Consider the following 23,702-nt stretch of genomic DNA (forward strand, 5'->3'; position numbering starts at 1 on the left):
TCACATTGTGTGCATTTTCTAAGTTCTTCTTTGTAAGAACAGAAGCGTAATACCTTAAATGTAAATGTCAGTTTCTCTTCACAGCTTTAATGTTTTTGCCTCTCCATAAATGACTGCATTGATTAACATGCAATTATGAGCAGCAAATAAGGAATTAGGCTCTTGATAAGAAAAAAATAATAGGAATGGAGTGATGTGCCACATCGGGGAGTTCATTGTAGCTAGTTCACTCTGAAAATGTCTTCCGTGGCACTGTTTGTGAAAATAAAATGGTGTGCCATGTTAGTAATAAAGAGGAAGCACTCTTCACAGTTCAGCAGCAATGCTGACAAAACAAATGAATAATCTGGACTGAGTATGTTGTTTGTAGATTACCAAGCCTCCCAGGGAATAAGGTTTATAGTTTTCAGAACAATGTACAATTTAGCTTTTTTAAGTAAACGCAGACCTTTTCCAATATACTTTCCATTTGGGTTTATTGCTTGACAGAAGAGAATACTTAAGAAGTCTGTCACTAAATATCACCTTATGGGGAAAAACAATGAAAATGCCATGCGATTTATATTGATGACATAAGAGGCTTCTGACCGGAATTCACTGCCAGAGGTTGCGAACAAGTCCATGCACAGCAATTATGCACAAAAGAACACCCCACGAGACCTGAAAAATACAGCACACCCTGTAAGTGTCCTGATCAATCACGTTACAGATGTTAATGCCTGAAGATAAAGTCAGAGCTGATTCAAGGTGAGAACACTACAACGCTCTGTCAAGGCCACACAGCACTGCGAGGTGAGGAGGAAATATGCTTTAGGTAAGATCTGGGACAGCCAAAGTTGAAATATCTCATTGATTTAAACTAATCCTTGCTACTTTTGTGATCTGTTAAAGGCAGTGTTGACACGTGGGTTAAAGCTGTAAGTCAAAGGTACTGCAAGCAAACCTTGATGACATTTGAACACCTTCTAGAAATGCATTCAGTGGTAACAAAAGAAAAATCCTTATTCAGTATAAAACCTACAATATATTATATCCAGTGGCCTTTCTTACAAGTAAAAAAAATCAAAAGGTGTCACTTAATGTCGTGGAAGCAACATTTATAGGGGCAGTCTGTGGCCAGCAGACACATTAAAACTTTGATGTCCTGTTGTGCAAGACATCCAGGAATCATGAGGCCCTCATAAAGAAACCAGTTTGTTGAAGTGGATACCCCAGCGTGTCATTTGGTACTCGTCAGGTCCTCTCTTGCCCTCGTGGCATGATTAAACTTTGGAAGAGTCATCAGATTTGCTGGCACTTGGAGATTAAGCTGATCTCAGACAATCCCTCAAGCAGAGGCAACCCTCCGCCATTGTAATTTTATGCTAATAGAGAGATAACTTTCACATTGTAGCAGGCAGAAATTCAAAATTCTCTCTCACTCATTGCTTCTTCCTCTCTCCTCTCAAAGTCTCACTTTGTCTTCCCTCTCTTTCCGCTATTCCTCCTTTAGATTTTGATAAAGAACCCCTCTGGACACTATTTAGTTTCAGTCAATCTAATCTTGTGTGTGGCTCTATATGATTGTGTAACACTTTCTCAACCTTTTGTAAATGTAGTGGATATACAGGATAGTTTTAAAGGATCACACAGGAAGCTTAAAAGCTTTGTTCCTTTATATTTGTGTCTCGTTTGTTTCCTTGTACATAAGCTCCAGTTGCTCTCTCATTCAGTGTGTTTTGAACTTGTGCATTTTCTGGATATCAGCTGGTTTCCAGGTTCAAAAGAGTTCATTCTGTACTAAACAGAGGTTGTTTTTTTTTAACAGTTCTTTGAAGTATAAACATTGCTATTTTTCCACTGCAGTGCTGTTTTCTTAAGAAACAATTGTGTCTGTGTTTAGAAGTTATCACTCAACATTGGCCACGAGACTGGCTAGCAACCGGTTGCTAGGGAAACATTGTTCTCAGAATGTTGGTGACTGGTTGCTGAAGATTTTTGGTTGGTGCTGGGTGAAATCAGACAACCAAGTGCATTGTCATGGTTGCAAGTAACTCTGACTTGACTCTGACTCCCTAAGTTTAAAAAAACAGGTGGAGTTCATGACAGTGATGAGAATGTAATAAGTTTGGTTCTCCTCAGTGATTTGAAATGAAATGGAGACTTTTTACAGATTTTGCAATTCTTATGGCTTTTGGGAAAAAATTCTATGGATTAGCACAAGTTTTTAGGACGTTTGAGTCCCATTCATTGACTGTAGAAAACAGTCAATGGTCCCATTACATTTGGCATAAATCTAACACAGCGTGTTATAAAATGAATATCATATCAACGGTCAAACACAGCGATAGTACTTTAATGCTTTGGCTGCTTCATTCCATCTGCTTCCAAACAATCCTGAAAGAGTCCAACCATCAGTTTGTGTCCCGAGATTTAAGCATGCAAGTCCACCTTTGAAAGGCAAAAAAGAATATTTTCTTTTTCTCCATTATTTATTAAATTGTGTGCGTCTTTATAAAAAATCTTTCCCTGCATTTTCACTGCTTTTATTTTAGTGCCGGTTATTTAAAGCATAAAAATTGTCAAAAAAAGACTAACTAATTTAGCACTTCATGCAACATGCATAAAGTCAAACCCAAATGCTGTCTGTAGGTATGTTAAGCCAAACTAGCACAATTCTGCTGCTAAGAGAACAATAATACTATACTGTAGTTTGAAAATCAATTCATCATATGTGAGGGAGTCAAGACAGATATCTAAACATGGGCATGTGTACTTTTCTTTTATTTGCAAAAAAGAAAAAAAAGCCACACAAATGCTTTCACATTTGTTGTAATGATGTCATTATTGTTAAAATGACTGATAATAAAGCCGATCGGTGACAGATGTGGACTGACACAGCTTGGGGGAAAGAAGAGATAGCTGAAATATTTTGACTTCTCTTTAAACCACCTGTAGCGTCAGCCAGATGGTGGAGTTGAAAGGGAGGGTGTGTTGGGAGGGACATCTCACTGATTATGTCCCTATTCACTTGAGGGTGCATCTGGTGTATAAAGAGTCTGTTCATGCTGCCTCTCCTCAAGCAGTAACCACTACTTTTTTTTTTCATTTTTAGAATGTCGAATATGAAGCGCTGTGTTTTTGCAATAAATTAGGCATAATGAGAGTGTCCACAAAAGCTGTCATGAAATAGACTTTGTTGCATTCTTTTGTTGAACAGTAAGCTATCTCATATTTAGAGCTGAACAGCGCCCTTTTTTTTTCTTTGTTTTTTTTTGTTTTGTTCTGTTTTTTGTCATTCATGATTGTAGTGTGTCTTATAGGTAATGCACAACTGTATTCATTCATTCACTTATTTAATTTTTTTGTAAACGTTTGCTGGTCTTCTCAGATCAAAAATGAAAGTAATAGTATCTTCGGTTTCGAAGATAATTCTCGACATTAGATATAGCAGCTAATAAAATGATAGCACTGATGTAGTATGACTAGCTGTGTTTTTGACCTTTATATCCTTTCACACAGTGTTATTGTATGACCGTAATTTATATCTTTGTAATAACAATGTTTCAAATGTCACTGCAAAGGAAGTGTTAAGGTGAGAAAGGGTTCACACAACCTACAGACAATAATTACTTGAACTGGGAGCGTTCCAATCTCTTATGGAGCTTAATGCTGAATCTCAGTTTATTGTTACATTGTCCACATTGTATTTTAATGTTAACTCAGCACTAAAATAAAAGCAATAGTATTTAAATAGGGGTTTTCTGCTCTCACTGGCGACTGCAATTCCTTAACGCTTGGTGATTTCTGCGGCAGAAGAGACACATGTAATGCCACTGAATACATAACAGTAAATAACAAAGTGTTTGCTAACAGCGTTGTTATAATAATCTAAAAGGTCAGTGTGTTTAAAAGTTGTTGCAGAAGAAGAAAAAAATATCCTGCCTTTTTAAAATCCCCTCTACACACGTTTTAAGACATGATAATCTGTTTAGAACAGTAATTTGTTGTTTTGGTCATTTTCCACAGAAATATTCTATTAACCTCTTTAATATAATCAATGAGCAATTTTTAATATGAAATGGGTCTACCAGCCGGGGGGGGGGATATGCAGTGTTTCAACTAACCCGTCTCACTAAAAAAGCCCTTTGCATAGCGGCTGATCCCACACACCCAATGCAAAGCTTCTTCAAGCTGCTGCCGTCGGGGAGGAGACTGCGGAGTCTCCAGGCCAGGACCAGCAGGCTGAAGGACAGCTTCATCCATCAGGCTGTCAGGAAGCTTAACTCCCTCCCGATTCTGCCCCCTCTCCCCTCTCTCCTCCACGGTCTCACTGAACTCTGTCACACACACACAAACACACACTCTCTCTGACTCACTCACTGGCCTGCACCAGTTACCAGTCACTTTGTGGAGCATTGGACTGCCATTACCTCATAAGACTTTGTTGTTACACTTTCTCTTACCGTACATTACCAAATCTCCATTTGCACTATTTGCCTATTTGCACTACTCTGCCTGGTTTATTATATTGTATATTATATAGCTTTCTTGTTATATGTAAAATTGTATTTATTTAAATTTTTACTTTTTAATTATTTTACTTGCATTTTTTAATCACTTTTATATTTAAATATATTTAAATGTTCATTTGCTATTTATCTAGGGAGTGAAGAGTAACGCAATTTCTATTCTCCGTATGTCCTGTACATGTGGCAGAATCGACAAATAAAGTTGACTTGACTTGACTTGACTTGATAAATTCAAAAGTTTCTCAGAAAAAGATGTGTCCCTAAAAGAAATGTGTTTGGTTGAAAAATCTCATACACACACACACTATGAAGGAATTGATTCAGTTGTAAATGCAGACCTACCACAGCTTCACATGGCAACAGCCCACTCCAGTGACAGCAAAACAATGCACCCAGCAATGCCACCACACTGCAATAATGGCTCAGGGAATGAAGCTGAGATGGCAAACCCATCAGATCACAAGGAACCTGAAGCAACTGTGCTGAAAGAAAAATCTGCAGGCTCCACCCTGACACCAACAGCTCCAAAAGAATCTGAGATGGCTTACTATACAGCGTAAGTGCAACAATGCCTATGTCATGACTGCTTGATGGACCTCTATCAGTCAGTTGTTTTGCCACAAGGGGGACCTGCAGTGCACAGTGTTAGGCTGGTGGTTTTAATGCTGCTAATCAGTGTGCTCTACACAAATATATATATATATCTGGCATAAAACAGCTGCAGTGATTTAAAGAAAAATCCAACATTAAAAAGTCTTTTTCAAGGGGGTGTTTCTTACCATGCAGGTCTAATTATCTGATTCCACATCGTCCGACTAGACAAAATATTAGCACATCTTGCTAGCATTGCCCTACTTTCCACCATGTCATCAGGGTTGAAAAACGATTTCATCTACATCTCCCTTCATGAGTGAAATGGGAGCAGAATCAATTAAAGATCATAACCTTCAGCTTATCAGTCTATTTCATCGGACTAGCAGGTGGTCCTGATCATCTTTACTTTCTGTATACTTGAGAAGCAACAGACGGATGCCAGGCATAAACACTGCAGCTTTCTGGATAATTTGTTTTTTAGGTCTAGAGCTACAGTAGAACAGAGGCTCTAATTTGTGATATAATGAAAAGAGAAGCCTAAACTGCCCCATTGACAGTAGAGGTTGCTGAAGCAGTAGATAGCATTTCTGGACTTCTAAAAATGACGCCTACAATTTCATACTTAAATGAACTTTATTATATTATGGGGCACATTCCCATCAATCATAAAAAATATGCATATGCATACACACCCTGAATTAATTTGTGAAAAAGGTTTTCTATAGATGTGTGTAGATTCAATTTAAATATTATCAGTAAGAAGTTTGTGAATGTGCAAAGTATATTTCAGTGAATGTAAGAAGTTGTGTATTTTTTCCAGTTCAACATGGGGGACTCAAGCGCAGGACTCCAGAATCAGCTGAACACAAGCATTTAAAGAGTTCACCAGGTGTATATACAAGAAGTGCAGGGCAGTGCTATATATAACAATGTGGGGAACGGGGCTGCAGGGGAATCCAAAGGGGGGGAATCACTCGTTCTCCAACTCTCCACACTCACGACCGCAGTTCCTTTCTCCACACTTGACACAAAGATTCACACTGGAAAGGTTATCCAGGAGGTCTGTAGGCAAGGAAACGAGAATGGGTTACAACATTCACAATAGACACTTGAGTTAGCTTGAGCTGTAGCTTGACTCTCACTGACGCATCGTAGACAACGATCCAGCGAAGACCAGCAGACTCCTCCTGGCTTAAAAAACCGGATTGACTGCATTTTTAGGTAAACAGCTGCAAAAAACTTTGTTTGCAAAACAAAAAAAAGAGAGAAAGTTGTGTTTTCAAAATTGGAGTTCAAGTTATTTTTTCTTCCAATAGTGTTAATATACTACACAGGTCATAAACAAGATGTTTTTAAATTTTCATTGTAAGTGGGCTAAAGCAGTTAATTAAAAGTAGTCTAACATAAATGTAAATGCTGTAATTTGATTATTTTAATAAACAATGTAACTTGGATGGGTTCGATGCTGGTGTGACCACAGTGCACGCGTCTAATGTTGCTCACAGTGGTCCAAGGGATCGCTCAGGGAGTTTGTTTGTTCGCTCAGACACATGAAAAAATAGAGGGAACATTGCTTGGCACCTTACACTCAGTGAGTTGATTCTGAACTCTGTTCTAGAGCCAAGGTCTGAGCTGTAAACCATTTAGTTACAATATTTAAAATACAGTTAAGGAATTATCAGTAGATTAGGCATAGAAAAGAGAAACTTACCAGGAAAGAAATGAGTAAGAAAAAATATTTCCATACACTGCTGCCCACAGATATTATGGGATACAAAGGGTTAAGACTTCACTTTTTTAGACCCAGAAGGTAAGTAAGTCTGTCTGAAAATTATTTAAACAGAACAGTATAATGGACTGGTCTAAATAAAACAGGTAGACAAAGGGAAGGGATTTAGAATTGCTGTATGCGGTTAACTGTCTTACAGGTTTCAGTTACTTGCTTTTTTTCGCAGAGTGAATACTTGAACATTTTGAGTACACTTCTAAACTTGTGAGGATTCATTTTTAAATTTAAATCACTATTATGGAATGTATACACGAACTGAAGCGTAAAAGAGGAAGTAGAAATAGAAATAAAGGAAAGGTAAAAAAAAAAAGTAACATGAAGCACTTGAAGAACATGAAAGGGAACACAAACACAGCCCAACATCACACAGGAAAAGGTGCACGGTCAGAACTTTTACTGACACAGTAAGTACTACATCAATATCTAACACAAGTCTACATTGCAACATGGGCACATTTCACTGGCCTCTAACCAGCAGGCCATCCTGTCATCCCAAGAGAATACAGACTTCAGGACTGTCTGGACAGTACAATTGTAAGAGATGAATAATAAGGTCATCACAAGAAGAAGAACAGGACTGAAATGACAGGTACATAGGTCCTTGCCTCTCTGGACTTGTCACTTTTCCTTTTACGTACGGAAATATCACACATCTCTCTTCTGCATGTTTGGATCCAAAGCTTTGTATTTGTTAGTTTATCGTCACGTGTTTATGTTCAGTTGTGTTGTCTTGAGGATAAAGTTTCAGGGAAAGATTAGTAATACTCCCTCTAGAACTCGCACAATAACCAGAAATCAGATGTGAAATAATCAGTTCCTGTTGGAGGTTTCCTTCTATTATAAAGGGAGTTTTTCCTTCCCACTGTCACCAAAGTGTTTGCTAATAGGAAGTGGTATGATTATCTGGGCAGTGTTGTGGTGATTTGACACAATATAAATACAACTGAATTGAATGTGAATTGTACCCATCAAGCAGAAAGATAGCAACTGTTCCACACCACCTTGTTGCTGATTGGTGGGCTATACACAAGGCTAGGGCTAGAAGGCTATAGTGAGCCGTTAGGGGGAAGAAAGTTATTGCAAAGATTATATACAGTGACATTCACTACATATTTGCATTTAGCACAAAACAAAATGCTGTCTTGAATGCCTACATAAATTTCTTATCTGATAAGGGTCTAAGAAAAGTGTAAATGTGCACTGACGGATGCGCACTGGGTTAACAATATAACCAGTGAGAGAATGCAACATTTAATTACATGCTCTGCTCTTTCTCACTCAAGAGGGGTTATTGCCTTTTTTAAGCAATAAAAAACACAAATTGAACTTTAATCAGATGTAGGACTTAATTTTTCTAGTCTTAGTTACACAGATCAAACTTGTTGTTTAAATACAGACTTGAAAATTTCATCCTCTAAATTGACTACCATAATATTTATGAACTGATATTAGTCAGCCTGTTGTATAGAGATATTTTCTAAATCCACGAAGTGCTTTGTGCTCTGCAAAAAGGAGTGTTATGTTATAATATGTATACTTTATTATGGGCTAAAGCACACAGTTACTGTTCAGTTGTTGGAGCAAAGAAAAGTGTAACACTTTCATTTCCAGTAGAACGGAGTCGTCATGACTTTTTATCCAACAAAACCATTAAGGATAAAACATAATTTTTGCCCTTCTGCCTGTGCACCTGTTAAAGTAAAACATAATTTTAGCCTCTTCTGGAATCCATTATCAGACTGCTAAAGAATGCTTAAGAAATTTCAATGAGAGAAAAAGGTCAAATGGGTGATGGGAAATTAAGCAAACCTTAGGCGTCTTGGAATTACAAAAATAATAGTGTCCACCGTATAGTGATAATTATCCAAAAATTAAATGGAGGGCTCACATTGACTGCCATTCCTTTAAGTAGTCAGGCTAACACTACGCTGAAATCATTTATTTTGCCACAGGTGGAGCATAATACTATGTGCATTAAAATTTAATATTATGAATTAAAAGTTCCCTTTGGTCCTCAATAAATTCTTTTGTTAAAATGAAATTAATCAGTTTAATTAAAGTTAATATAGAGCTATGGATTCAATCATTAACCCATCCAATGGTAATGTCAAGGATTCACTTCCTGTACTTACTTAATGATCAGCCTATATAATTGTCTTTCATGATTCATATAAGAGAGGTGCATTTTAAATTGTTAAGTACTAAATTGAATTACAAGAATAGTAATGCTTATATATATATTTGGGGCTTATGTCATGTACTCAAACAAGAACCAGGTCAGTTTTTTTCTTTTCTCAAAAAACACGAAGGAAGACAGCTAGAATTTCCCCAAAGGATGTTTAAAAGACAAATACCCACTGATTCTGATTAGGATTCTTGGCACAACAATAAGAAACTGTCCTTATAGCTGATATCTGATAAAGCCTACCCATCAGGTAGTCCAAGTGACTGTTCCATTACATACCAAGCATTTGACCATCATTTCAGTCTGGTCAGTTAATGTGATGATGCTAGAAATTTGTCAACACCTGTGTGCCACTGTCTTGGCTGTGATCACACAACTATTTGTTAATTTACAATGCAATTTCCAAGAAAATTATGAAGATTTTTGTCACCAATTCCCAGTGCGAAGCTCAGCTATTGTCACTGCCAGCCCCTTAGTAAGCCTTGGCAAAGTACATACTGCCATTTGTCTCCTCTAACACAAGTGAAGTTGCCAGCTAGTGCTTTTCATTTGACAGTGTGGGGTTTCAGTGGAGGGCTTCACATCAGTTACTTCTATTTTGTCATGACAACCAGCACAGTTTATACGTCTTTTCTGAAAATAATGTACTTCCCCTAATTTTAAGGAAGGTGGCAAAAGCATGTCAGGCTGTAGTCGACTCAAAAAAAATGGCCAGCATTAATGGAAAATTGTGGGTTGCTCATGTAGCATAGTTAACCATGAGTATGCATACTCATGGTTAACTGGTGAGAGAAGCTAAAATCTGAGGTAATATCAGAGAATGATATCCTCAGATTGTTGTATATTGTTCACCTGTAGCAAACATGGCAACTGTAAGCTATATAATTCCAAATGCCATTTATTTTATAGCAAAAATGTTATGGATATTAATTAACATTTTGTTTTAGTTACATTTACACTCTGTTTAAATGAAGAAAACTAATAGGCTAAAGGTGTTTGATTCAAACAGAAATATGAGTAAATGAATAGTTAATTAGAATTATGTATAAAGCATAACTGTCAAGCAAAGATTCACAGCCTTGGCTAACCAATGAAGAGGTATACTAAAGATAGAAGCCTGAAGAATAAACCAGCATTTTTTTCACTAAACCATCCACGGTGTACTCTCAGTGGCAGGGGAACAATATGGGGGAAAAACCCACCAAGGCTACAGACAGAGCGGTACTGGAAGAGCAAATGGGAGAAGAATGCAACACGTAACATTGCTCAGTAGCTAGTGGAGCTAAAAGCAGACCACAGCAATCTCCCTGAACAGGATCCAGCAACCATCACAGCTGAATTGAAAGGAATTGGCAGGGATACCAGAGGGGTAAAACACCAGCTACCAATAGATATAGCAGTCTCTCATGACTATAAGCTTTGTACTAAGGCCTGTGTACTGCCTGAATTGACTACAAGGAAGCCTATGTAACTCAATGCCCCACACATGGATCCTGGAATGCCTAGAACTGTATCCATGGAGATGTGGCAAACAAGCCAATAGTATGAGTTCCCATTATGTGCGGGATTTACCAAGGAGATGCACTATCCCCACTGCTGTTCTGCATAACCCTGAACCCCCCAGTAAGGTCATTAATAAGGCTGGCTACAGATACACACTACAGAATAGAGCAAACATCAGCCATCTCCTCTACATTTATGTCTTCAAGTTGTATGCCAGGGGTAAACGAGACATCGATTCATTTATCCACATGATTAGGATTTACAGCAAAGACAGTGGAGTTTCATTCAGACTAGAAAAGTGTAGTCGGAAGCAGGGCATGTGGCAGACAGAAAGTGGACCCAGATCCAGGACTTGGAGTCACAGCTTTATTTGCTAGATACAGGCAGAAACAACTAAACATAAGGCGGAGCACACTAACTGAAAAACGAAAGGCTGACGGACCAACGGGAGACCACGCAACATGAGGGAGAAAACAGACTGATGGAAGCCGCACACACAATGAGGGAGGACGCAACAATGAACAGAGAGATGGACAATATTTACATAGGAGGGAATTAGGGCAGAGTGAACACAGCTGAACAGAATCTGACTCACAAGACAGTGGAAGCAAAACTGAAGATAACTCACACGAGACAAGGGATTGGAAAAATAAAAGAGGGAGTGACTAACACAGAGACGACTAATTCAAATCAGTGTTATTTACATAGTGCCAAATCACAACAATATATTACAGCATATATCATATATCATCATTTGTCTAAAAAAGCTTACAGTTTCTTAACTGACAAAAAAATCACTATCAATTAGATGTTACTGCCTTTGCCCTTTTTATGTGTAAATGGTCAGAAATCGTTTCCTGTTTTGACATTGTTTATTTAAAAAAAAAACAAAAAACTCAGGGCCACAGCCAGCAGGTTTTAAACAAGCCATGCCATGGTTGAAAAAAGCAAAAGAAAATCTAGATCAATTATTGTTGTTGTTTTTTTAAAACATGCATGATTTTCATTAAGTATCACACCACCATTATTAATAAAACTAAAGAGTGTACAAAATGAAACCAGGAGTAACAATTAATTTTTTTCTTGAAATGCTTAGATCACAGGAGTATTTGAAAGAGTAAAGTGAAGCCATTATCACATCCAGGAGGCCTTGCTTTGTACTTTAAAGAGTTAGTTGATGTCTCTCCCAGTACAGAGGAACTCCAATTTTTCATCTTAGAAAACATCACCACCAAATCGAGATGTGGAGGGAAGAACTATTCAGTGAACTCCCAGGCACCTGTCCAACCTCAGTTTAATTGAGATGGGTTTCAATGACAGAGTATTACGTTACCTTGGCATCCTTTGCGTGGTGGTAATTGTGTTGTTTGCCATATGAACAGAAACCTAGTCACGTAATTGTGACCACAGTCATTCTCTCCAGCACCATAACAGTACACTGACCCATGATGCATTATCACATTAATGCCATTGGTCATGTCTGTGCAAATCAATCTAATCAGAGACTGGTGGTCTGGGACAAAGGGAAACCTGCAGCGTGTTTAACCATATTAGTTATGTCTACCTTTTAAAGTTTAATGGTCATGAAAGCTATTATATGCCCCTATGCTTCTTTTGGTCTGCTGTTATTGTGTACATGTGTCAGCCAGTGATGCCCTGCAGCCAACAGTTCTAAGGAAACATATTAAGGAAACAGTCAATGCTTTTTTGCGGTTCATGTTTTTTTGCCATCACGAAATATGCAGCACAGTTAATAGATCGTATTCCAATAATGCTGTTGCTTTAGTTTCATTAGAATATAATGGTTGCTGCTGGATAATAATGCTAACGCCAGCTGCTTATTGATGCAGCAATAACAATTACTGCAGTTTTCTTGCTTCATATACAAACATATTTGCATTCATTTGACATATACTGGTCTTTCTAGACTTATGTAAAGTCAAATTTCAGCAACACCAATATGTTTTTTTTTTCTTTGAAGTCAACTCAAACTTCTCTCCAAACCCATATTATTTCTGAACAAAATCATATAACAGAGTGTGAAATTACCCAGAGGCCCTTACTGTCTGCGTTCTGGGACTGAGCAGGCATTTGAGGGCACTGGTGCATTCTGAATGGCTGCATGCTGGGCCTGTGCCATCTCTGAGGATTACATGAATTAGAATAAGGTTTGCTGAAGATATCCGGGACACTGAAGAAATTTCACACAATAAGTGTTTCTGCTCAGTGGGTGCATTTCGTTCCCGAGTGAATGTACAAGCAAAACAGTCAAATGGAAAACAAAAGAGAGATTAAACAACATCCAACATCTAAAGTGACTCTAGAGGTTACACTGTACGTACAGATGTTTTTATGATTATTAGATATAAGGCATTAAGTCCCTCTAAACCCTCTAAGCTAAACTTGGTACTCACTTCACAGGTCCATGGGGAAAAAGATGATTCTGGGATATTAAAAATGAAGAACAACATTTTATTTTTTTTATTTTTTTCTGGATAAATATTTACATTTATAATTGAGAGTTTTTGGTCATTAGTAAGGTAAATATGTACCTATTTGTGTACTTATTTGTCAGAGTAGTTGCCTGTAGCTCACTCTGCACCCCATATCACAGATCTAGTGTTACACTTGTGATAATTATAGTGAAGATTCTCTCTGACCAATCAGTGGTATGCAGCTGAGCTTGCTTTGAACCCTGGCTAAGGTGCATTGTAGCAAGATACACTCAGGAGTCATAATGTAAGGTACAATTATACAGTGGCTTATTAACGCAAATATCTGATATCTAAATATCAGCCAATCACATAGGAGCAACTCAAGATGCAACTTGGAGACACAGGACAACCTGCTAAAATGTAAACCAAGCATTAGAATGGGGAAGAAAGGTGATTTAAGCGACTTTGAATGTTGCATGGCTGTCTGTACGGTTTACAGAGGATGACCTGAAACAGAGAACATATCCTGTGAACTCCAGTTTTTCTTGTTCATACCGGAGGTCAGAGGCACTGGACTGATGAGTTCATAGTAGGGGTGGGCGATATAAACGATATACGATAGAAACAATATAAATGTGGCCAACGATAGAGCGGTATAGTCAAAATCTCTATCGCGATAGCGCATGTTGATGATGTCATCAAGCTGCGCTTGTTTTGGTCGAAAGTATTGCAGTGGCTACAACCATTATCATCTGCAAATTATGCCGATAGTCATAGCAAAGAGATGAAGCACTTTTGAAATATGGGGAAAGCCAAAAACTGCGCTTCCTCCACTTCCGTAACATTGATACATTAATGTTGGCCAAAGGAGCTTGCAAAGAAAAGCATCTGGACTTCTTTAAGTTACTTGAAGACGTTTCACCTCTCATCCGAGAAGCTTCTTCAGTTCTAAGGTCAAATGGTGGAGAGTCCCAGATATAAACCTAGTGGGAGTGACCCCCCACAGAGGGACAAAAGGACCCCCTGATGATCCTCTAATCGCCTGAGCCAAGGTGTGAAACTGGGTGTGGGTCCCAATCAGCCAGAGTTTCGGGTGACTTCATCGTGAAACCTGGCCCCACCTTAACATGCGAATTCCTGAGATCAGATGGCCCAGGATGTGAGTGGGCGTTAAGGCGTCTGGGAAGGGATCTCAAAACTGGATTATAGATGGCAGAGAGTTGGTGTCGTAAACCCCCGCCTCTGTTCAAAGATGGTCGCTCACAGTGGACATAGATGGCTTCTTTCACTCCTCTTTCAAACCATCTGTCCTCTCTGTCCAAAATGTGAACATTGGCATCCTTGAAAGATTGCCCTTTTTCCTTAAGATGCAGATGGACTGCTGAGTCTTGTCCTGTGGAGGTGGCTCTTCTGTGTTGTGCCATGCGCTTGTGAAGTGGCTGTTTGGTCTCTCCAATGTTAGAGGTCTGGGCATTCCTCGCTGCACTGTACAGCATACACCACGTTGTTAAGTCTGTGTTTTGGCGTTTTGTCTTTCGGGTGATCCAGTTTTTGTCTGAGCGTGTTGCTGGGTCTGAAATGCACCGGGATGTCATACATTAATGTTGAATTCTCTCGCAGCTGTTCTATTCCCATGTTGTTGCAGTATATTAATAACTAACCTCGTATTGTGGATGAATAATCTCAGTTGTTCCCCTGACTGAAGTTTGGCCCGTGTACAGCATCCTGCTATGCGATTGCATTTGTCCCTGACCACCAGAATCCCTCACGTTAACTTTTATCGAGTGGAAAAAAGGTTGGCGTTCATCCTCCAGCTTCACTGTGCTAATGTTATGCTAACATATCTGTGTCACTAGCAATCACGTAGCACAACATTATATACCAGGTAGTCCAACTACAGTAACCCTGCAAACGCCACTGCTGTTTAGTTTTCTGTCTTCATTTATGTCGGAAGTGGTAGCAGAGCTGTACGTTTTAATTAGTTTCAAAAATCTCTCAGTCAGAACATGCTGTGTCATGTTTAGGTGGAAACTAGCGAGCTAATTTCCTGTTAACTTCTAACTCCGTTAAATTTAATAAATTCTGTTTTCATGGATGTTAAACTTAATTGATACACCCGATAAAGCAGCAACGCTGATGATTTTATTAAAGATTAAAGAATCCAGACCGTTTTTAACTCTTAGTGTTCGTTTGACATTGGGACCTGAAGAGGACGGAGTTTTGGACCCAGATTACTCCGCGAAGCTCCTCACTATGGCAGCCGTAATGCTCTGACAATCCATCAAGCAGTGCGGCTTACCAAAGTTGTACTAAAACATTTAACAGGTTTCTGCACGCCCAAATCGGTTCGAGGTCAGTAAGCACAACCAGAATTCATACATAAGGCACACTCTCGATTTTTGAGAAAATTAAAGGATTTTAAGTGTGCCTTTATAATGTGGGAAATACGTTATACAGAAGAAAAGAATATATCGCGATATATATCGTTACCGCACATGCTTCAAATTATATCGCCATATGAATTTTAGGTCATATCGCCCAGCCCTAGAGAGGGAAAGAAACAAACACAAAACAAGGCACATGGTAACCGATGGGCTACAACAGAAGACTACGGCAGGTGCCGCTCCTGTCATCCTGGCAGTAAAGAACAAGACACTAAGGTTACAATTTTAAAAGTTTCATTCAAAATTGTCAGGCTAAGGAGCTTTGATTTCTGCTGCAACATTTGGTAGTACAGGGTAAGTCAGAATATGGTATAAGCAAGATAAAAGTATGGACCCCTCCTATCTTCTGTCAGTGTTTCTGGCTGGTGTCAGTAGTTTAATGGTATTGGGGGATATTTTCTTTGCACACTTGGGGCCCTTTAGTACCAATCTGCATAGTTTAAAGTCTATAGCCTACCTGAGTATTGTTGATGAGTATGCCCATCCCTTTATGACCAACGCGTACCCATCTTCTGATTACTTCTTCCAGCTGGATAAAGCATCATGTCACAGAACTCAAATGATCCCAAAATGGTTTCTTTGACGTGGTAATGACTTCACTGTATTTAAATAGTCAAAACATTTAAGTCCAGTTAGAGATTTGTGTCACAGATGTGCAGCCAACAAATCTGCACCAGCTACATGATGCTATCATACCAGATCCTCGTGAAAAAGGTAAAAGGGTAGCAGCAAGTGCTACCTAATGAAAGGTACTATCCACACTGAAAAAAGGAAAGTAGAATGACTGTAGTCAAGTCATTCTATTTAGTGGAAATGAGGCTCCTCAATATTGTACTGTGCTTCAGACAATTAAAAAAACAAAACAGAATAGACAGACAGGGAGCAGAAGGCTCGTAGGCTGATAAGCACTACCACTAGTATTGTGGCCAGCTTAATTAGCCAAGAGGAAATTGGGCTCTAGTCCATATCAGTTAGCTCCAGTGAAGCCAATCTTCTAGGCACCCCTCAAGGTGAACAGCCATGGTATTGGCTGTCTATAACTGACAGCCAATTTATCAGAGTGGGTTCAAGTGAAATTTGGTGGCAAAGTATCTTGGTTACAGCCATTTGCAATTTCATTTCTTTATTCGAGCATCAGGATTGTTTATATTATACATATCACAGTAGAACAGTATTGTAAAGCATTTACAACATCTGCATTGTCTGCACATGCAGGTAAGGTAATTTCTTTTTTTGATCAGAAGCAGTTGGGTTTTGTTTTTTTTGGTTTTTTTTCATCAAATGTTACAACACTGCAAAGTAGCAAACAAGCTAAAACCACACGAGGGAATAAACAAGCAGCAGGTGCTCAGGGCTGTTGGGCAGTCTGTGCTTTATTCGTTTTATTATTCAATTTAGTTTTTTTATATGCATGTACATGTAAAGAGGAATGAAAGAAATGCAAATTTTGCAAGGAAGACAAAAACCCATGGGTCTTTAAAAAACAGTTCACTTCAAAAGGGAATTTATGTATTAAGCTCACAAATCATGACACAAGTGAATTGGACATCAGTAACTGAATCATGGGACTCTCTAAGCTTAAAGACACAGTGGAAGAAAGGAGTGTGTGGTGTTGTTCTTCTTAAAAATTGGAGTGCAAAGGGAGTGCAAGACTCAAAACTAAAGAAAAGCAGTGAATCAATATGGCTTGATCAACAAGCCTTTCAACCCCCCGCAGACATAGCACAGTCATTTTGTGTCATGGGTGAGTAAATATTGCACTTTTTGTTTCATAAAGGCCAGAAAATGTGGTAGTGCTTTGTTCTTGGGTGCACCTCCAAGGTCCTGAACCAGCTGGGAGAGCACTTTCCCTTCCAGCTATTCAGCTAAATCTGGACTGTGGCAGAAGCATTGTGGAACAGCTGTAACTAGTGCTTCTTGGCACACAAACCCTCAAGAAGTGCTTGTTAAACGAATTCATTTAAGGGAGCGGGACCAGCTTAAGATGCACAATAAGGATCAGTCCTTGTTTTCTAAACCCCACCAAACAGCTGAAAATAAATGCTGCTTCCCCACTGGAAAATCCAATATGCTGGAAGCCACACAGGGCAATGCTGTATTAATGAACTGTGGAACATATATAATTTCAGGCATCAAAGTGTTGACATTTTCATATGCATCAGAATAGATTTTTTTTTTCAGTTTTAGGTTTATGAAAGTCTAAAGATGTATTCAGATGCAGCTTGCAAAATGTGTAGTCAAAAATAATAAGTTATTAAGCTAGGAAGCAGGCTGAAGCTGAAAGAGGAGGAGTGAAGATCCTCTGCAAACATAGACAAAGTAATTGGATTGTGACAAGTGAGCTGTGGTAATCCTGTGAATTTTGCAGGTGTTTACATTTTTCCGTGTTATTTCCCTGCAGCACAGTCTAATAGGAAGGACATTATTGCCGACTATGGATGACCAGTTGATATTTCCATGAGCATTCATCGCTAGAGCAAAGTTTATTATGCATTTACATTGATTGTTTTGACTGAGGGCAAAGAATATTAAGCAGTTTGTGTGTCAGTATATATGTTAAATGTAATGGTCCTTGGGTTACAGTTAAGAGTTTTTGTTTACTTAATTCTAGTGCGTTATGTACTTGATGTTTGTTAGCTTTTTGGACTCTTCTTATTTAGTGTAAACCTTCTTGTGCGCATGTTATGAATCCATCTCCTGGTTTGTTTCCTGTTTTACTCTAATAGGTTTCACATTTATCTTCTTCCCCTCCTGTTTCCAATCCCCACTTAGCGCTCAATATATAACTAGTCCTATTTTCCTATTTGGCTTTGTCCAGTTTTCGTGTGGATTTGTTTTTATAGTTTGAAAAGATCCAAACAAATCCAAAAGACACAGTCTTCTTGCTTTTTCAATTATTTCAATGCCGTTTGTTCAGTGGTACTTTCAGCAGAAATCAAGCACGTAATGCTGGCTGTGTTGTCATCCTCCAGAAGCTTTGCTCTGACAGTTTCGTGCTAAGTTCATGTGCTGTGTAAACATTCTAGCACACATGCAATAGCGTTTTGTAAGTATCCACAAAGTATAATAAATATGTAACGGTAGGGCTGCATTCAATCTTGTCTCTTCCACAAGATGGAACCAGTGTGACAACTCACTCAGACTCTCTTTGTTTCATTTGACATTGTCAGGCTGTCAAAAGCATCGCATAGGGATCATATGCTTGTTTTGTGTTTGTATTATAACACAACGTAGTTCAAATTAAGTCTGTACAACACATACGCAGTTGTAACTGAAAATCACTACAGCATTTCTGAAGTTTTTTACTGAGGTCCTTTACTGATATTTTCTTTTAGTCCAGTTTGTCCTAATAACTAACATTTCTTCTTTAAATCCCTCATATTCTCAAGAAAAGTTTATTAGGTAAATGAGTTCCACAGTAAACACCCTGTCTTCATTAAGATGTCCAAATAAAGGACATTTAGACTTTAGCTAAATACTGTATATGGATGGCTTATGTGTGTGTTTGGTATTAAACTCAAGCTTTCAAGCTCATTTTGGTGTGTTTTTGTTTTCCGATGTTCACATTCTTCCTTTTCGTCTGATGTCTGGTAGTGTTCAATTACCATCACACCTGTCACAAAATTAGATGACTCCTTGTTGAAGACAACACGAAGTATGATGCCGTTTCTGCTTCTCCGCTGCTGATATTACCCAATTACATTTCAATCAAGGGAAGCATGTGTGGAGTATAACAGAAAATTGGCACTGATTAGCATAATTCTTTTTATTGAGATTCCCTAGAGCTCAAACAAAGTAAGCTCATAAAGCAACCTGCATAGCCAGAGCTAACGTAATATACTTCTCAAACTACTTTTAGAGAAAGCGACCTGGAGTGAATTTAAAGGAATTTTAAGAAGCTTGTTCAGTTTAAACCACCTGGGACAAAGTTATTCTTGGTAGGCCAACCCAGACTGTAAAAGCTGAAGCCTGTAGCGTTTTCACCATTTGGTTAAAATGGGGCCATTGGCATCAAAAGACACAAAAGGCGAAGACTATTCCACATCACTGCACAACATTTCATGGGAAATATACCTTTGTTTTCAGCTGAAGGATTTTCCCTTCGTCTTTGTGTCTTTGTTTTTTTTCCCCACTTGTTAAAAATTTAAACAATTCAGACAAAGCCTGAAAAGCTCAATCTACCATGAAAGAATTGAAAATGCCCACTAGGAATTCATAAAAGGTAGCCTGACAAAAATAAATAAATAAATAAAAAACACTGGGGAAAAAACCCCGTCATGTATACACATATTAGCTGTGTGATTTTCTGCATCTTTGGGACAGGCAGCCCTATAGATGGTGTATATGTAGAGTCTTTCAAGCAGAAGACACACCAAGGAAAAGAGAAAAGTGTTGCGAAGGTGGTATCTCACCTACACAACCATCCATACAGAAAATGCTTCAGAAAAAATTATTTTTGTTACCATCATGCGCAAAAACAAGTTGGATGTCTTTGTTTATTGATCCAAAAATCCTATTTCACAAGTAGATAAGCATCCAGTCCAACTGAACTAAGATATGTGCTGGGATGAAAACCTTGGGTCAGTTATTCAGCCTGTGACTGTGGGAATAAATATGGCAGACTCAGGGATCTGGAAAGTAATTGTCAGTCATACCAGGTGGATTTCTGTGGTGGCAGGTGGTCTTACACCTGCCCACATAAAAGTGCCTAAAAGAAGCTGATTTGGCCTATTTGGGATGATCAGAAGAGACCAGCTGTTTTCAGTGTCTTTAGGCTTTACAGATGTCAAATTATTTGTATCATGTTGAAAATATTACCTTGCACATGTTTGCATTATCTTGCAGCATAACATAGACAACAAAAATAAAGCCAGAGTAAAAAACAACAACTATATATTTCACTGGCTTTTTTCATGTTAAATGAGAGCTTTTTTTTATAGGGTGTCAGAGAAAGTAAAACTATGTACATATTCTACATTTGGCAACTGAAACAATTGATTTTAATATTATTGATATGGTCCCTATTTATGAGATGCATATATATATATGTCCTGATTTTGGACCACTCTGATTATAACCTTCCATACACCTGACCAAGCAGCTTCTTTCCTACTTCCACTGTATTGATTACTTTTGTATGCCAGACGTATCCTGGAAGAAATCCTGGTGTATAATGGGCATTGCATTATCCTCAGTATGTGGTGTCTTCATCCATGTTGGGTCCTCCCCGTTGAGGCAGGAGTAATTGTTTTTCAAAATGTAAAAAAAAGATACACCACAACTTACTATATGCTTTATATACAATTACATTTTCAAGTAATGATGGCGGTCTGCAAGTTTTCATCATCACCATAAAATCGGGCATGAGTAATGGTAAATTGCTTTTTAGCTCTCAAGATGGAATTGCATAATTATGCCAAAACATAAAAAAAACAAACACTGAAGGCACACAGGTTCAATATTTCTACTGCAGATTGTCCTCTGATTACCTATAGAGCAGGGGTGTCAAACTCAAATACACAGTGGGCCAAAATTCAAAACTGGAACAGAGTCGCGGGCTAACATTAATATTTATTGAAATAAATTTATTCCTCCAGATATAAGAATGAATCTTTTCTTATGGACACGTTTTGCTGAAAAACTGAATATGGAACATGCAAAGCTTAATACTAAACAATATATATATTAGCTGTATAATACCAGTAGGCCAGCTCTAATAGTAATTTGGTATGGCTTTGCGGGCCAAATGTAAGTAGGCTGCGGGCCAAATTTGGCCCGCGGGCCAGAGTTTGACACCTATGCTGTAGAGGCTTTAGAAAGGCAGTTACATTAGCCTTAAGCCAGACACAATTTCAAAGTTGACAGCTGATCACACTGAATGACAAGCATTGTGGAATAAACCTACCCAATGAGGACAGTGAGTTTCACTTTTCTACCTAAAGGCAATAAGTTACATATTGGGGCGATCGTGGCTCAAGAGTTGGCAGTTCGCCTTGCAATCGGAAGGTTGCTGGTTCGAGCCCTGGCTCTGACAGTCTCAGTCGTTGTGTCCTTGGGCAAGACACTTCACCCATTTCCTACTGGTGGTGGTCAGAGGGCCCGGTGGCGCCAGTGTCTGGCAGCCTCGCCTCTGTCAGTGCGCCCCAGGGCAGCTGTGGCTACAATGTAGCTTGCCATCACCAGTGTGTGAATGGGTGGACGACTGAATGTAGCGTAAAGCGCTTTGGGGTCCATAGGGACTAAGTAAAGCGCCATACAAATACAGACCATTATATTTTCCCATTTCTCCTGCTGCATTCACTGTAGCAAGAGGCAACAATGCTCACATGGAACCAACTGGATGAAAAAGGGTCGCCATGTGTTCAAAAAGATATAGGTGCCGTTCAGCAACAGCTTTAGATTTTCTTTTTTTTCCATTTGATGTTTGTCTTTGTGAAAACATGACATGCAGGTCAAGTGGAGACAGAACACGGATCATTTTCTGCTCATTCAAAAAGACCTCCGCCTGACATACACTTGACATAAAGGCACAATCTCTGATCCAGACATTAAAAGCTTCAACAAAAACATTCAAAAGGAAATGCTGAACTTATCACTCCCAAATTGACTGACAGGCTTTGCGTCAGCAGTATTTGGTTTTTCACAGGAGGCTAACAGAACTTACACACATTTCTTAACTCACAAAACAACTGTAGTCTTTATGAAACAAATATGAATTAGCATAAGCCAATTAAATATTTAAGCCAAGTCTAATATCCGTGTATCTGGCCTACAGAGTTGCACAATTTAGAGGCTATTGAAACAATGCTTCAGGTCTCCTGAAAAATGATTCAGTTGTCTAACATATACCTACACGCCTATAATTTATGATAGATTAAACCGATAAAAAAAGGGGAAAGGAAGTTGTTCATTTCACAAAGACATTCAAAAGGAATGCTAGAATATTATGGACTTGTTTGGGAGATGCTATTAATCTTTGCATTATAGTTATATTTCAGACTAAGTGTTTTATCATGATGCCAAGTGCCTTCAAGCTTTCACCAGCCATTCAGTCTATTTGAAGGTGAAAAAACATGCTGCTGTGTAGTTTGACATCATTGTGTGCATCACACTTAACATGGACCACAGAAAGCAAAGGAGATAGCTGTCCAAGGAGCTCATAATAGAATAGAATAGAATTAGAATAGAATAGAATTCAACTTTATTGTCATTGCACATGCACAGGTACAGGGCAACGAAATGCAGTTTGCATCCATCCAGAAGTGCTTTAGTGATATAGATATATTACAATATATATTAGCAATAATATAGATATGTAAGTATGTTACAGAAATGGGTCTATTATGGTATGTTATAATGTACACAGTATGAAGGTATGTTGAGAATATTCTATAACTATAAGTATGTACAGGCTGTAGGGAGTACAAGCTATGTACAGGCTATGAACAGGATATAAATATGAAATAAAAAAACTATACAGAAATCTGAGATATACAGTTATACAGAAATGTGAACTATGCAAGTTATAAACAGTTGTAGGATTAAAAATTATCGTATGTACAGAATGATTATTTACACAGAACTATACATAAGTGAGATATGTGGATAATTTCCACAGAGGCTATATAAAGTGCTAGTGGTTGTGAGTGGTGGTTCAGTCCATGTTATTATTGTGTGTTTGAGGGTACGGTTGTCCATTGTGTGTGTGTGTAGGTGGTTGTGGGTGTGTGTATGTCCAGTCCATGAGTTTAGTGTGGGTCAGATGTCAGGAGGCAGAGTTCAGGAGTCTGACAGCTGTGGGGAAGAAGCTGTTCCGGTACCTGGTGGTCTTAGTCCGGAGGCTCCTGTAGTGCCTCCCAGAGGGCAGGAGGGTGAAGAGTCCATGTGATGGGTGACTGGGGTCTTTGATGATTTTCCCAGCCCTTTTCAGACACCGCTTCCTGTAGATGTCTCATATATATATATATATATATATATATATATATATATATTGATATATATATTGATATATATATATATATATTGATATATATATTGATATATATATATTGATCCATGTCAGTGTTAAAGACTATAACCATCTCCAATCAGCTTCATTTTCCTGTGACCACGATTGCCAGTATTATTAAAAGGTTTAGGGTTCACTGGACTATATCCAGCCTACCTGGATGCAAGAGGAAGTGCAGACGCATACCAGGTGTTGACTGATCAGAAGGAGCTCCAATGACATCATCTAAAAGC

General features: G+C 38.5%; 1 protein-coding gene across 1 annotated transcript in view; it reads left to right on the forward strand.

Moving 5' to 3' along the window:
* Positions 1-4,864: 4,864 nt before the first annotated feature.
* LOC147338251 (uncharacterized) overlaps positions 4,865-23,702 on the forward strand; it is a 65,833-nt gene continuing 46,995 nt past the window's right edge. The window contains exon 1 of the mRNA XM_086309458.1: positions 4,865-5,067. Within this exon, the coding sequence (XP_086165584.1) occupies positions 4,865-5,067 (203 nt within the window). The remainder of the gene's footprint in view (positions 5,068-23,702) is intronic.

This window comes from Aulonocara sp. 'chitande type north' Nkhata Bay, linkage group LG2, assembly GCF_057382095.1.
Source record: "Aulonocara sp. 'chitande type north' Nkhata Bay isolate Kocher_YH1m ecotype deep benthic linkage group LG2, A_spYH_male_GT1.1, whole genome shotgun sequence".
In the NCBI taxonomy this organism is placed as follows: domain Eukaryota; kingdom Metazoa; phylum Chordata; class Actinopteri; order Cichliformes; family Cichlidae; genus Aulonocara; species Aulonocara sp. 'chitande type north' Nkhata Bay.